We start from the raw sequence: 15,304 nt of genomic DNA, 5'->3' as shown, positions 1-15,304 counted from the left end.
TTGATTGAAAATGCTAAACAGAAAATATTCTGTCATCAAACCTTGGTAGTTTTTGCTCCTCTCCTTAACTGGTATTAACTCAGGCTTAAACCAAAGCCATTGAAAGGTCTTTGCAATTTTTTTAAACAAATATTTGAATGCTGGTTTGCAAGGTCTGTCAGATAGTATTCTTTTAGAGCAACAGAAAGCATGTAGAGATAGTCATTATAAAATTGGATCTTTCCAGAGGGAGAATGAAAATCTCTAGAACCAGAGCAGCCACCTGCCCATTTACAATCAACTGTAGAGATAGCAAACATGTGGCTCACAACACTCCCAAGTTCAGCCCCAAACCAGATTAAAATGTAGCTCCTATCTGATGTTAATGTGTTGGCATATTAAAATGTGTGTGTGGTTTTCTTTTTTATTCTTCTTTCTTTTTTCTTGTTTTGATTTTTTAATGTGTGGTTTTGTAAGTCAACATGTGGCTGTCAGAGATCCTTATATACAACCTATTTGAGTCTGACACCACTGAGCTAGAGAATTCAAGATAGTGAAAGGGGGGAGGAGGAGGAATACATGAAATATATAGATGTTCCATGTGACTTTTAGTCCATTTCAAACTCATCCCCTTTGGAACCTTTGGACAAAGTGGCCAAGATAAAGCAAATCAGTTCAATTCATGTCCCTTTCCCTGACAACTTTGGGTGAAGTTCTAATGAGCTGATAATAGTGGAGAGCTGGTAAAGGTAGAAAAAAATAAATAAAGCTATGGATAATTTAACCATTAGACAAGTAGCACCTGCATCACCAGGGCCTTACAACTTATGGGAGGAGCCCATATGCCATTAACAAAGTATAGCTAACTATTGCTTATTTTTAAGATAAGAGAGAAGGAACCAGATAGTCTGGTCAACTAAATATCTTGATTAATATGGTTACCAAGAGGAGTACACTGTGGATTGCGAGCCTTGGGGTCATTAAGACCTACTATAGATCTGAGTTCTTCTTTCATTAGCTGTATGACCATAGGCAAGAGACTTAACCTCTCAATGCCACAGACAACACAGGTCATAAGTTATAGATAAATTGCCTTTCTATACCATATAATGAACAAAATCATAAAAAATAAAATAATTATCTTTATATACTACACCAGAATTAACCTCCCATTCCCTTTTCTACCTGCCAAATCCAACCTTTATATTATCATAACATATAATATTACATATTATATCATGTTATATCATGTTATATCATATCATATCACATCATATTATATTTTATTACATTAATTTTCCCTACAAGAATTCCTCATTTCTTTCCAAATAAAGTTCAAATGTCTGGCATTCAAGGAACTCCACTATTTGGTTCCACTTTATCATGTTATTTTCATCCATGTATTTTATCACTCTGACCAAATCAGAGTTTTCTGCTTTACAATCTTGCTCCAATCTCTGTCTAGACAGACTTCTTGTTACTATCCATCCACATGCAACACTGCATTCAAAATGGCTTACTCAACATCCCTCCTTTGCACAGGCCATACCTCCTAGGCCTGGAATGCACCCTCATCCCCCATCTCTTGGAATCCTTAGATTTATTAAAGGCCTGGCTCAAGTATCACCACTTACATAATGCCTTTCCTGATTGCTACCACCTTAAATTACTTTATATTATGTACTTATCTGTATACAAGTCTTCTCATCTTCCAGCTCCCAAAGAGAAAGTAAATTCCTTGAGGGCAGAGAATATTTTTAATTTTGTCTTTGTTTTCCAGCATTTGTGGCATTTGTGTAGTACTTAATGACTGTTTGTTGACTCTAAGCCTCCATCCATATCCTATGCTAGAATGTCCTCTTTCATGATCTGCCTGCTGCATTCCTAAGCATCCTTTAAGAGTATGGGAAGCTGACTTGTGATTTGATTGATGAAGAAAAACTCACAAATCACTAAAGTACCCCCCCACCCCCGGTGTAGGTCAGCACCTTCCTTCTTCTGCCAACTCCAAACTGAGAGAATTTGTACTGCACTAAGAGAGTTTGTACTGCACTGACAGAATGTCCAGGGTCACAAAAGCCTGTGTGTGTGAAAGTTGACTTCAACACATGTTGTTTTGGTTCTAAAGCTGACTCTCCACTAAGCAACATGACCTCTCAGTGTAATAGATCCTTTAAAAAACTAGCTGAAATGCCAACTTCTCTATGAACCTTTCCATGACTATCCTAGGAACTAATTTCCCTCTTTAAACTTAATAGGGCATTTAGTTTACCTCTCTCTGGTGCTCTTATCAGCATGACACAGTGGGAAAAGTCATGGCTTGGGAATCAGATGATCTTGGTTCCAATCACTTCTCCATGGGAGACTATTGCTGGGTACCATGGGAAAGTACCTGGGTCAGAGTTTCCTCATATGTAAAATAGGGTTAGGCTAGATGACCTCTGAGATTCCTCTTGGCTCCAGAATGCCTCTGAGATCCCTCAAGAATAATAATCCTATGATTAAAGTTATTTTTATGTTCGTCCTAATCTTTTTAAGTAGGTGTAAATTTTATGAGGGTAGGGACTAAATATACTTAATGTGGTTCAGTCATTTCAGTCATATCTGACTCTCCATGACCCCATTTGGGGTTTTCTTCACAAAGATACTAGTTTGTCATTTCCTTCAGCTCATTTTACAGATGAAGAAACTGAGGAAAACAGGGTTCCACAGCTATTAAGTATCTGAGACAAGATTTGAACTCACGAAGAAGATTCTTCCTGACTCCAGACCTGACATTCTCTCTACTGTGTTACCTAGCTGCCCATCTAAACATACTAGATCTGGACTTAAAAGACCTAAGTTCATATCTTCCTGTACCTTATCTAAACTTTCTGTCAGTGCCTAGTACAGTACCACATATATTGCTAGCATTAAATACGTGCTTATTGAATTAAATTTTATAAAATAGAATACACTAGAAAATACTTAACTAAACATAGATCAATTTGAAGATTCAGAAGGATTTTAATAGTCTATGGCACTACAGAGTCATGACTGATTATCATTCTCACTACAAAAGATTAGTACAAATTCTGGTTAATTGGATCAAGGTGATCATAGGCACAGTGCTTTCTGCCTTTTTAATTTAATTTCTTCATGTATAATTTGAAGGAACTGAACCAGATGACATCTAAGGTCCTTTCCAGTTCTGAATTTTTTGATTTTGGATAAATGGGTTTTTATTCATACAAACTGTCCACTCCCCAAAAAATTAAGCTGCTTCACCTGAAAGCTCTTATTCTATCTGTGTGAGCTTGGATAAGTCACCCCCTCTTGGCCTCAACTTCCCATCAGTACATTAAGAAAATGGCACTAGAGTATCTTTAAGGTCCTTTTGACTTTAATTCTTAGGATGCTGCATTATAGCCCATCTGCCTTAAATGGAATTCTCCAATCCTATATTACAGTTCATTTGCCTATATATAAATACTCCAAAGAGTATTTTGGGCTGAATTACTCCTTATCCATAAAGCTTTCCCTAACCAGAGCAGCACTAACCAGTGTCTCATTTGCCTCTTAATCATGTATTGGCTCATGGTATCTCTTCTCTTGCTTCTATGAACTGCTATTTCAAGGATGACCAAAAGATTATTTGAATCTTTCAATTGTTATTTGACAGTTTCGTGTATACTAACTGTCAGCTCCTAGAGGGCAAGTATTGTATCTTGTATTTTTTTTTGTAGGCCTGATGTGTTACACTTATTAAATCCTCAATGAAAGGAGTGGGTTAGGGGTCTTTGAAAAAAAAAATCGGTGCCATTTCATCAATTTCGCCATGCCTCAAAAACAAAACAACAAAAAACAAAAACAAAAAAAAAATTGGATACTGGCAAAGAAAATGTTACCTCCTTCCTCCCCAATCCCCTACCTCAAAATAATGAAAAAAAAAGTTGTTCATGGTGTCATTGCACTTGTCTTCATTCAGTGATGAATATGGAAACCAAGGCTAAGTAGCCAGGTTCCAAGACTGTGGGGTGGGGCATACTCACATCTAAGGACTCGAGGCAGTACCAGCAGAATGCATGTTTGCAGTTTTTGCACATCATTTGGGCACAACCTTCATCCCGTTCAATGTACACTCGGCACTTTGGGCAGCGTTTGATTGGTGCGTCTTCCTCGTCTATTTTGAAAGATGAGCTGTGGGAGACACTTTGTTAGGTTTACTCTGCATTGCCATCTCAATCTTACTCTTTACCAATTAGCATTCTACATCTTCAGCAATACCAGTTTTCTCAATATAAATTCCAGAATGGTTTTTTTTTTCTTTTTCCTGTTTAAAGCACTATATTTACAAGAAGCAACTCACCTCACCAGGGCTGGTTATGTAAGATGGGATAATACCTTGGAAGCATATGAGGTATGAATATATGGGCACCTATAGTTAAGAGGGGAAAGCAGCCTTAGAGATTATCTAGTCCAAACTGCATTTTTATAGATGGGGAAACCGAGGCTCAGAGAGGTTAAGTGACTTGTATGAAATCCCATGGGTTACAAAGCAGTATCTGAACCCAGATCCTTAGACTATAAATCCCATGGTCTTTCTAATGTTAATATCAAATACATACACACAAACACTTTGCCACCCAAAGTTCTCCAAAGTAGACACCTGAGGAGACTGTCCACACTCACCTTTTAAGAAAATCCTATGGAAAAGTTAAACAGGATAAGCTCTTACTAAGGCTACTTCATATTCTCTCTAGTTCACTTATCCACATGTGAGAAATCATAATGGGAAGCAACATGGAGGAATGGAAAGAAAACTTCACAAGAAGCAAGAGGAGTTCAGGCTTCCAGCCCTGCTTCTACCTTTGACCTAGATGTGGGAGCAAATTACTTCGTTTCTTGGAGTCATATCTGTAAAATGGGGATAATACCACCATAACTCCAAAGGAAAGGAACTAAAACAGGTAACCTTAAGAAGTTCCTTGAGTCTTTATAATTCAAGATTCTGTGAATGACAGTATTAATAGAGACATGAGTCATCTACACTGAAAGGGAAGGAGCACAATTATACAGTTAAGTAGAAAACATACTAGCTTTGGAGTAAAAGGATCTGAGGTCCACCCTTTCTTTACTGCTTTGGACCTATATGACCTTTGAGCAAGTCACCTAACTTGCCTGAGCCTCGGTTTTTTAAATCTGTAAAACAAAGAAGTCAGACTAGATGGGCCTCTAAGGCTCCTTTAAGTTCTATGATCCTATATATTAATATTTATAGTTAAATGGTATTTACCATAGTTGGAAGGGATCTCAGAGATCATATGGCCCAGTGAGCTGGAATTCCCTCGAAAATATCGCCTATAAGATCAGTTTCAATGTCCATTTGAAGACCTTCTTTGAGAGAGAGAGCTCAGCACTCCATAAGGAAGCCTATTACTCTTTTGGATAAGTCTAACCTTTAGGAAAATTTCCCTCATGTCAAGCTGAAATCAAACGCTGCAAATTTTCACCACTGCTTTAAATTCATCTGCCTAGAGACAAGGATAACAAATCTAACCCTTCTGCCACATGAGAGGGCTATGAATATTTGAGTACAGCTATCTTCCTTTTCTGCACTGTTCTCTGCCCCTATAACTAAATTGTTTTCTTTTCTCCAGGCTAAACATCGGGCCCTCCAACTGTCCTTCATAAGACATGGTCATCATCCTGGCTATAACATCTAGATATGCAATAGCTTATGAATGTCCCTCCTAATACATGTGTAGCAAGAACTCAGGGCCACACTCCAGATGTTGTGCAACTAGGGCAGAGCAGAGTAGTACCTATCCCTTCCCTTGTTTTAGGCATTACATTTCCCTAAATGGAGCCTAAGATCACATTAGCTTTCTTGGCTGCCACATGGTGCTTAGACCCTGGGAATGCCCAAAGTGAAAGTCAGGCATTTGCGCGGAGAAAGCAGTACAGAATGACAGGTGCCTGTAGCTATTCACTATGTCAGATAGCTAGATAGTACAGTGGACAAAACACAAGTCAGGAAGACTTGAGTGTGAATCCAGTCTCAGACATATACTGGCTGTGTGATCTTGTTCAAATCACTAAACCACTGCCTGCCTCAGTTTTCTTATCTATACAATGAGAATAATAATAGCACCTACCTCATAGGGTTATTATGAGGATCAAATGGGACACTATTAATGAAGTCCCTTCACAAACTTTAAAGTGCTATGTAAGTGCTATTATTATGGCCACACATCCTCCAGTCCCTTTGGGGCCAGTGATCATTCTTTAACATGAGGAGTAGTTACAATTTACGTTCCTTGGGTATTTCTGATGAAGGAATTCAAGAGACTGTAACAGAGTATGCAGAAAACGGGCCATGGATAGAGCCAGAGCTAACACTGTGGCTGGAGAAACTGAACTGATGAAGAGTGACAGAATGGGTCAGTGAATGAGAGGTAAGTTGGGCGGTGGAGAGGATAAGCATTTGTAAAGTGCCAACTATATGCCAGGCACTATGTTCAGCACTTTATAAATATTATCTCATTTGAAGGTTATAAAGAAATGCAAATGGTTCGTGGGCATATCTGGCCATGGATTCTCAGCAGTTTGTTCATGAGTCTGACTATGGATCACTAGGAGGTATGCTTTGACCCTAGGACAAATTTTAATTGGTGGGAAAATTGAAAGTGGATCCTGGGGCTAGGGGCAGGCTGACACTTTGTTGGTGTTTCAAGTACCGAGACTGTGAGGCTCTGAAAGTGAGTGCCATCCCATGGACTGATTTGGGGAGTGATGAGGAGAGGGTGCTAACAGATGCTATATCTTCATGGCACAGTTCTGCATCCCTAGTAGTCTCTGAAGGAGAAAAGAAAACCCAGGGAGATGTCAGGATATGCTGAGCTTGGAGAATGATTGAGATCAGTGTGTCAATAAATAAGCCTATAGCAGCAATCCCCTAACCCCTCCATTTCTTTTTCACAAAAATGGTTGCTTCCTATCCTGTAGGGAGGATAAAGCAGATTTCTTGAAGACAAATGCAAGACATGGTATTTTTCCCCTATTAAATTTCACTTTAATAGATTAGGCCCATTATTCTAATAGGTTGTGAGATTTCGGGATTTGTCATCCAATAGATAACATTGTTCTCAGCTTCATGAGGTCTCAAAAATGATAAGCATAACATATGCCTGCTTTTCTATAAGTTATTGATAAATCTGTCAAACAAGAAAGGGTCAAAGGTACCATTCTGGGGCATGCCAAGGGGGATCCTGTAACCAGGTTGACAATGACCTAGTAATCACTATTCTTTGGGTCCAATCTTTCCACCAGTTGTGAGTCTACTTTACTATCATCTATCCCAAATATCTCTATCTTGTCCACAAGAATATTATGTGAAACTATCAAATGCCCTACTGACATTCTAATAAGTCATATCTATGGCAATATCTTGATCTGTTCATCTAGTTGCCCTGTCAGATCAGAAAAAAACGAGACTCCAGCATTGCCTATTCTTAATGAAGTCTATTGTGTTTTAGTGGTATTTACTTTTTTTTCTTAATGCTCATAAACCACCCCTTTAATAATCCATTCCAGAAATTTGCCAAGAATAAAAGTCAAGGCTATTAGCCTATAGTTTGAAAAATAACCTTTTTTCCTTTCTGGAAAATCTGGATATTTGTGCTTTTTCAGGACTGTTCAATCTGTTCTACCCATTCTTTCAAAGGTCAGTAATAGTGGTTCAGTAATCCCATCTGCCAACTCTTTAAGTATTCTAGGATGTGGTTCACCTGGGCGTGGTAATTTGATTTCATCAAGGGCAGCTAGATTTTGTTTTGTTTTTTAATCATCTACTTAGTGATCTTAAATCTCCTTATTTCTCTCTAACCTTCAAGATAAATTTATTTCCCTATAGACCTGGTTATAAAGGTCTTGTCTAGTACTATGATCCAAAGGACCCTCAATGCATAGGGAAATGTGATGTTTGAACCCTATTCTATCAGGCCTTGGGATAAAGAAACACACATCAGTATTTATTATCATCAGAATTACTATTATTAATGTCTTGAAATTTAAAATAAAATTTTACATTTCATCAAGGCCTTTACTTCTATTTATTTGAACTTCACCACAACCTCAAAGGTACATAGTGTATTATTATCACCATCTCATAGATGATTATGATTTAAGAGAGACAGTGTAAATAGAGTTCTGGGTTAGTACTTAAGAAGATCTAAGGTCAAATCCTGCCTGAGATAGTTGATAACCCTTGGCAAGACACTTAACCTCTCTGAGCCTCAGTTTCTTCATTTACAATACACTTACCTCACAGGATTATTGTGAGGATCAAATCAGAGGGTATCTCAGAGGTCTCAATACAGTTTTAAGCTATCAGAGCTTAAAAACACAAAAGATTTTTTGGGATACTCTGTATATGTAAAGTATTTTGCAAATCTTAAAGCAATTTATAAATATTAACTATCATCATCATCATCATCATTGTTATTATGGAAGAGGAGAGAAGAGAAGAAAAGAGGACATTTAAGTACCTACTATGTGCCATTTGATACTCACAACAACCTTGGGAAGTAAGTGCTATTTCACCCCCAATTTTAGTTGAGGAAACCGAGGCAGAGAGAGGTTACGTGGTTTGCCCGGGGTCATAAAGATAGTGTCTGAGGACAGATTGGAATTCAGATATTTCTGACTGTAGGCTTAGTAAACCAATGTCACTGAGCAAATTCAGAGAAGTGGGATAACTTTCTCAAGATCACACAGGAAGTTAGTGGGAGAGGTATGGCTTGAATGTAAATTTTCTGATTCTAAGGCCCACACTGGGCTAGAGCACAGTACTTTGGCCATGCTATCTCCCTGAGACCTGGAACTGCAGTCTAGTGGGAGTGAGGCAGCATATTTTGATGAATAAGGTGTCCTTGCTATCTCTCTTCCCCCTCACTAAAGATGGAAATTACAACAGAACCAAGTAACTCAGGGGATGTGTTATGTAATGTGGCAAATACCCCCAAGACATTCCTCATGTCCTAAAGACCCTTCTCCTAGGGGAAGACAGAGGCTTTCTGACCCCACCCTTCTTGCTGAAGCCTCATGTAACTGGTATAAGCCAGAAGCATCCTGTAAAAAGAGGCTACCTTGTTTCTCCGGGGAGGAAGGTGACTGGCATTGTTTCTTGGCAGCCTTGCCCAGGATGCCAGTTGGCTTTGCAAGAAGAACAGAATTCCATGTTGCATGCCTTACACTGCACCAGCTGTGGTGTTTGTGGCCCCATATCTTGAAGTTGGCAAACAGCCTGGCAAGTAGAAGATGGGCACCATGTCCGGCAGGGATCCAGCAGTACTTCTAGTGTAGGAATGTGAAACATCCAGTTAGAATTACAAGATACTCTACCTTCAATTCAACAAACACTTAACAGAGCATATAGTACTGAGGGACCTATGCCCAGGTTGGAATTGATCACTCTTTGGGTTCAGGGAACCACTGTGTTACGTATTGGCAGAGAAGTAAATAATATAGAATTCTTGCCCTCACAGAGTTTAGTGTAGTAGAAGGAGAGGATTCTGAAGCAGACAAATAACGATAATACCAAATAACATAGGCTAAGTACACATGAGAAGTAGAAATAGCATGCTATGGTTGAGATGACATTTATGCTACTCCTTAAAGGAGGGGAAAGGATTTCAACAGGAGAAGGGTGGATAGAAGAAATATTCCTTTATGAAAATTATTAGCACTGATACACCATTAATCAAATCATTCAAATGACTGGTAGCTACATTACCCTTCTTGTCCTGAAATTTTCATTTAAATCATGGACTAATTTCCGGGGGGGGGGGGGCTGTCTCTCGAGTATCAATGTCACTTGACTGCAAAGATTATTGGAGCTCAGGGTTTATACTTAATTTAAAACAATGACCCAAATCTACAGAGTGGTATTTAGAGGCTGCTCCACTCCACTCCCAAGTTTCATTTCAAAACTGCACTTTTTAAGATAAATACAACCTTTCCACTTCTCAGCCCTGTTATCAACTTGATTAAAGTCTTATAAATATTGGGGTAAGAGAACAGGCTCCCTTTCTCCCCTTCCCCATCCTTCTGCTTTTATTTCCTTAAAAACTGGGGGTGGAGGGGAATCTGAATCTTAAATTCAGGGACTGAGCCCTTCATCTAAAGCCATTCATTTAATTTTTCAAGCACTAATTTAATTTTTCTCAAGTCATTGCAGCCTGGTTCAGAGGAGGGCCCATGAGAAAATCAGATGCAATGGAAGGTAATGGAAGGTAATGGAAGTGGAGGGTGGGAAGTGACAGAGAAAAAGAGGTAATGTTATAAGGTCATAGGATTTGGAGATGAAGTGAGTATTAGAGATAACTTAGTGTAAACCTTTCATTCTACATAGGAGGAAACTAAGGCCCAGGAGTGACTTTCCCATGATCACATAAATAGTTAATGGAGATTTGAACTTAGGTCTTCAGACTTCCAATGGCCTTTCTGCTACTCCATGACATCTCTAGAGGTTGGAAATGCAGAGGCTAAAAAACACTGCCACCTTGAAGAGCCCTAATTATTCAGCAGCATGAAGTAATTGGAAATTATGTTGGAAAGAGTAGTGGGTTTTAGAGTCTGAATCCTAATTCTATTCCTTCTCACCTTGTTATGACCTTGGCCAAGCCACCACTTGTCTAAGGCTTAATTTTCTCATGTAAAAGATGATGGGGTTGGCCTAGGTAATCTCTGAATTCCTTCTTGGCTCTTTGATAAATTGACTCTAGGTTGACATTGGAAAGTCCGAGCAAAAGAGCACTAGAGAGAAATTTTAAATAAATTTGACAATTCTGTCTAAAAGTGACCCTGTATCCCTTTATGGACATGACTGCTGGATCCCAGGGAAACAAAATGAATGGCCTGAACTAAAAGTAACTGCAAAGTTATGTTTATTTCTACCTCCCACCAGTTCTTGATAGCCACAAATCTCAGACACCCCAGAGAGAAGTGCCAGGAGAAACAGGATGGCTCTTGGGAGGCAGAGTGGCATAAAAGAAAGTCCACAGAATCAGAAGACTTGAGTTCAAATCCTGGCTCTGGTACTTAGGATTTGGGTGACCTTGGCCGAGTCTGTCACTTTCTAAGCCTCCATTTTCTCATCTGCTAACTAACTGCTAAGGTCCCTTCTAGATCTGACATCCTATCATTCAGCTTTCCCCTTCCATGACTTCTCTTACTCCCCTTTTCCTGTCCCTATGTTTGGTCCAGGATCATATCTTTAAAGGACAAAAATTCACCCTGAGTCAGAAATAGGATAATGTTGCACCATTTCCCATGACTGACTGCCCACTTTAGCCTTTAGAAAATGACTAGATGGGGGCAGGTAGATGGCACAGTGGATAGAGCACTGGCCCTGAAGTCAGGAGGACCTGAGTTCAAATCCGGCCTCAGACCAAACACTTGTCCACGTCCTAGCCGTGTGACCTTGGGCAAGTCACTTAACCCTGATTGCCTCACTAAAAAAAAAAAAAGAAAAGAAAAAGAAAATGACTAGAACTCACCCAGAAATATTATCACAGTGCTGCAAAAGACCTTAGAAGACAACTAAACTGACTCCCTCATTTTATACATGAGGAAACTGAGATCTAATCAGGTGATTTGCCCAGAATCACACCAGTAAAAAGCAGCAGAACCATAATTTGGACCTAGGGCTACTATTTCAAATCCATTCCATTTTCCATTCAATTTCCTATGCCCCAGAGAACATGAGTGGATCACGTTTTTGTTTTTTGTTTTTTTTTCCAGCCCAGCTTGTATTTCCTTGAGTGTGTGCATTATACAGGGATATGTTAGTCCAGGGTCTTTCAACAGGAACAAAGAAATAGCCTAGATAGATAGCATTGTCCATTATGCTATCACATAATAACAGGCCCTATTATCGATAGGATTGTGAAGGAAAGGAGACATAGCTGAAGTTCCCATGGAAACTAATTTAATTTTCTGACTTTTTGAGTTTCTACAGTGTTAACACTGGGTTTGTTGCCTGGCACCTGGTGGGCCGGATTGTCATCAGGAGACATAGAGAGTGAAAGGGATTCTGGTCCAGTTCACCTGCCACACTGGCTTCATCTCCAGGAGGCACTTAACATCATGAACATATTGCTTATGGTCTCTGTGCTACGAATTCCACTAACATTTTCACACATTCCCCAGGCTTCAGTGGGTCATACTGCACATACAATGCAGGACTGAATCAAAAAGGACACACTAGGCAAAATTCACTAATTTTACGTTGGTGATATTGGAAGCTCTGGCCTAGTTCTTTTTAACTAAGCAAGACTTATCAGTAACTACAGATGTCTGAACCTTCTTATATCCTATCAAGTAGATTCTTTTAAAAATTCCATTTTGTCTTATTTTCACAAAGGTCCACATTCTCTCTTTTTCTCTCTCTCACCCTCCAGTGACACAAGAAAAAATAAGACCCCTGTTAGAAATATGTATAGTCAAGCAAAACAAATTGTCACATAGGCCATGTCTAAAAAGAAAAACAAAGAAAACAATCTCAATATTTGTTCTGAGTCTATCACTTCTCTATGAGGAGTTGGGGAGCATTCAACAATAAGATTTTAAGACATAACTCAAGGATTCTCAACTTATGAAAATAGTCAGGCCTTATTAGGTAGGATAATTTTCTAAGCAAATCGAAAGTTGTAAAATAAGATTTCAGGGGTTAAGCCTAATCTTTGGAGGAAAATAACAGTTGAGAAAGAGCTACCAATAAAAGAAAAGAAAGGAAAGGGAAAAAGGGGAAAGGGAAAGATGGGAAAGGGAGAAGGAAAAGGGAAAGGAAAAGGGAAAAGGGAAGGGGAAGGGGAAGGAAAGGAAAGGGAAAAGGAAAGGAAAAATAAAAGAAATTATTGGTAAGGTAATTATGAATAATATTCATTTATTTATTAAAACAAGGTCCTTAGGGATCTTTACCTTCTACCTTTGATAGTCTAATGAGAGCTCTTCACCTGGTTTTAAAAAGTAACCAAGCTGAATTTCTTTCAAACATTCCTAGGAATTCAGGGTTTTTTTTTTTAACCTGGTTAGATTGCCTTTTGGTCTGACGAATTCTGAACTTATTAGTTTTTAATAAAATGACATTTAGATAGCTAGAAATAGTTTTAATGTTTTAAAAAAGAAAGAAAAAAAAACAGTCCTGTATTCTTATTTTCTCAAGGAGCTCACAGACTAATGGAGTAGGCAACACACTGACTATTATATGCAAACAAGATATACATAAGATAAATTGAGGAGATAATCACTGCTAATATTTTGTATTTATCTATAGTGTGCTTCCCCCTCCCCATCCCCCACCTCAGGACATAAACTTGTAGAGGACAGGAACTACATTTTTTTTTTTAATCTTTGCAACCTCAAGTACTTGTAGCATTGGCTCAGATACTCAGCACTCAGTAAGTGCTTAATAAATGCTTGTTGCACTGTTTAAAAATAAAAAAGCAGTAATTTTGTATGAGGTGTTGAGGAGGAAAGCTCTTTGTTTTCTTTCAGGTTAAAGTGAATGGCCTTATTTTTTTTTAATTTTTAAATAGTTTCAAAAGATTCTTGGACAGGAAAAATTATCCAGCCCCCTTGTCTAACAAAGCAGTGACCCGAATGGTTTATTTACTTGTAACCCTAAATCTGGTAGTTTTGGTGAAAAATTCTCCCTCAGGAATGATTGCACAAGAGCTTTAAAACATTTTAGAATCTGGATTAACTAATTTTATAATTTAACATATTTGCTTTTTATAGCATGTGCCACTTTATAAAAGTGTTGTGTATGATGAACTTAAAAAAAAAACCCAACAGATGTCATCTAAATGTACAGACTTCTAAAAGCACATTCTAACACCATTTTTTAAAAGGAAAAAAAAATGCAGAATACACTGTTTTTGGAAGAAAGCTGTGACAGGCAATGATTTTCCCCTCAGCATTTAAAGCAAATTCACAAGATTCTGATCTGTGTCTTCCAACCAGACAAATGAACCAGTTGGGGTTTGCTTCAGAACTGATTGTGTATTCCACTTACATTTGAAAGTGTTTTTTGATTTAAAACCATCGTTCAGTGTTGAATACTAATAGGAGATAAACAAGATGGGCAAGGCTCTGAACATGTGAAGAAGAATCAAGTATACACATCATATAACATGCACAACCAAACAGAACTTCTGAAACTTCAAGTGACTCGGGGAATCTTTGTACAGACAAGTTTGGGGTAAATAATTAATTGTGGATGATCGGTTCATTTTCCTATATGATGGATGGGTTCAAAATCCAAGATATAATAATTTTTTTTTGGTTTATTTTGAAAAAAGAGAATTGATTTTTTTAAGTCAGGAATGTGCCCTATACTAGAGTTAAAAAAAAAAAAAGAACAGTCTTTCAGGAAACAAAGAAAAAAAAACTTGTCCTTCAGAGGATAACCACGTTATATTTCAATTCTTAGTGTACGAAAGTTATCGGGTGATTGGTTTTTAAAACTCACCATCTAAGGCCCTGTACTGGTGGTCTATGGTTGCTAGTTATATAGAATAAGTGATTATGGGACCTTTTCTGTCAGATCACACAAATTAAAACAGGAAAGGTACGAGGAGATAATCGAGGCCAACTACATAATTTTACATATGAGGCCACTGAAGCCCAAAGAGAGGGAATGATTTACCCAAGATAAGCAAGATTGTCAGAATCACAACCTAGGTCTTCTGATTCCAATTCCAGAATTCTTTTTGTTGATGTTGGACAGTGTAGAAACAAGGCCATTGGAGACATTCCACTTCAAACTCTTTATGCTAGCATGACTTCAAGCAAATCACTTACTTTCTGTGGACCTCATTTTACCTATCTATAGTAGATTGGACTAGATATTCTCTAAGATTGCTTTCTTCCCTAAATATATCATCTTTTGGTTGGAGGATATATACTCTGAGGGGCAGATAATTCTAGATAAATTTCACTTTAGCAGATTCAATACAACAAAATTCCAATTTAGGGATCATAGAATCTTGGGGTTGATAGAAACCTAAGAACCACAGAACAGTAAATCTGGATGAGAACTCAGAAAACTAAATAATAGAGCTTCAAAGACATTATGGAATCACAGACTATATAATGTAGTCCCCTCACTCTCATGTGAGTTTTTTAACCTGCACTAAACAAACTGAAGGATGATCACAAGAGATAATATAGATACAAAACACTTAGCAAGCTCTAATGTGCTCTATAAATGTTAGCTATTATAATGATGGTTGTGATAAAGATTTGTTTTACAAAAATAATTTTTACCCCTTCAAAGGCA

General features: G+C 38.1%; 1 protein-coding gene across 1 annotated transcript in view; it reads right to left on the bottom strand.

The window, feature by feature from the left end:
* Positions 1-15,304, bottom strand: part of RNF144A (ring finger protein 144A) — a 65,752-nt gene that overhangs the window by 20,379 nt on the left and 30,069 nt on the right. Inside the window, exons 4-5 of the mRNA XM_027840236.1 lie at positions 9,108-9,315; positions 4,011-4,158 (exon numbers count right to left, since the gene is read on the bottom strand). Of these exons, the coding sequence (XP_027696037.1) occupies positions 4,011-4,158; positions 9,108-9,315 (356 nt within the window). The remainder of the gene's footprint in view (positions 1-4,010; positions 4,159-9,107; positions 9,316-15,304) is intronic.

The sequence above is a fragment of the Vombatus ursinus genome, unplaced genomic scaffold (genome assembly GCF_900497805.2).
Source record: "Vombatus ursinus unplaced genomic scaffold, bare-nosed wombat genome assembly UNPS02014841.1, whole genome shotgun sequence".
In the NCBI taxonomy this organism is placed as follows: domain Eukaryota; kingdom Metazoa; phylum Chordata; class Mammalia; order Diprotodontia; family Vombatidae; genus Vombatus; species Vombatus ursinus.
Note: the sequence above shows the minus strand (reverse complement) of the source record. Positions and strands in the feature narration are given on the sequence as shown.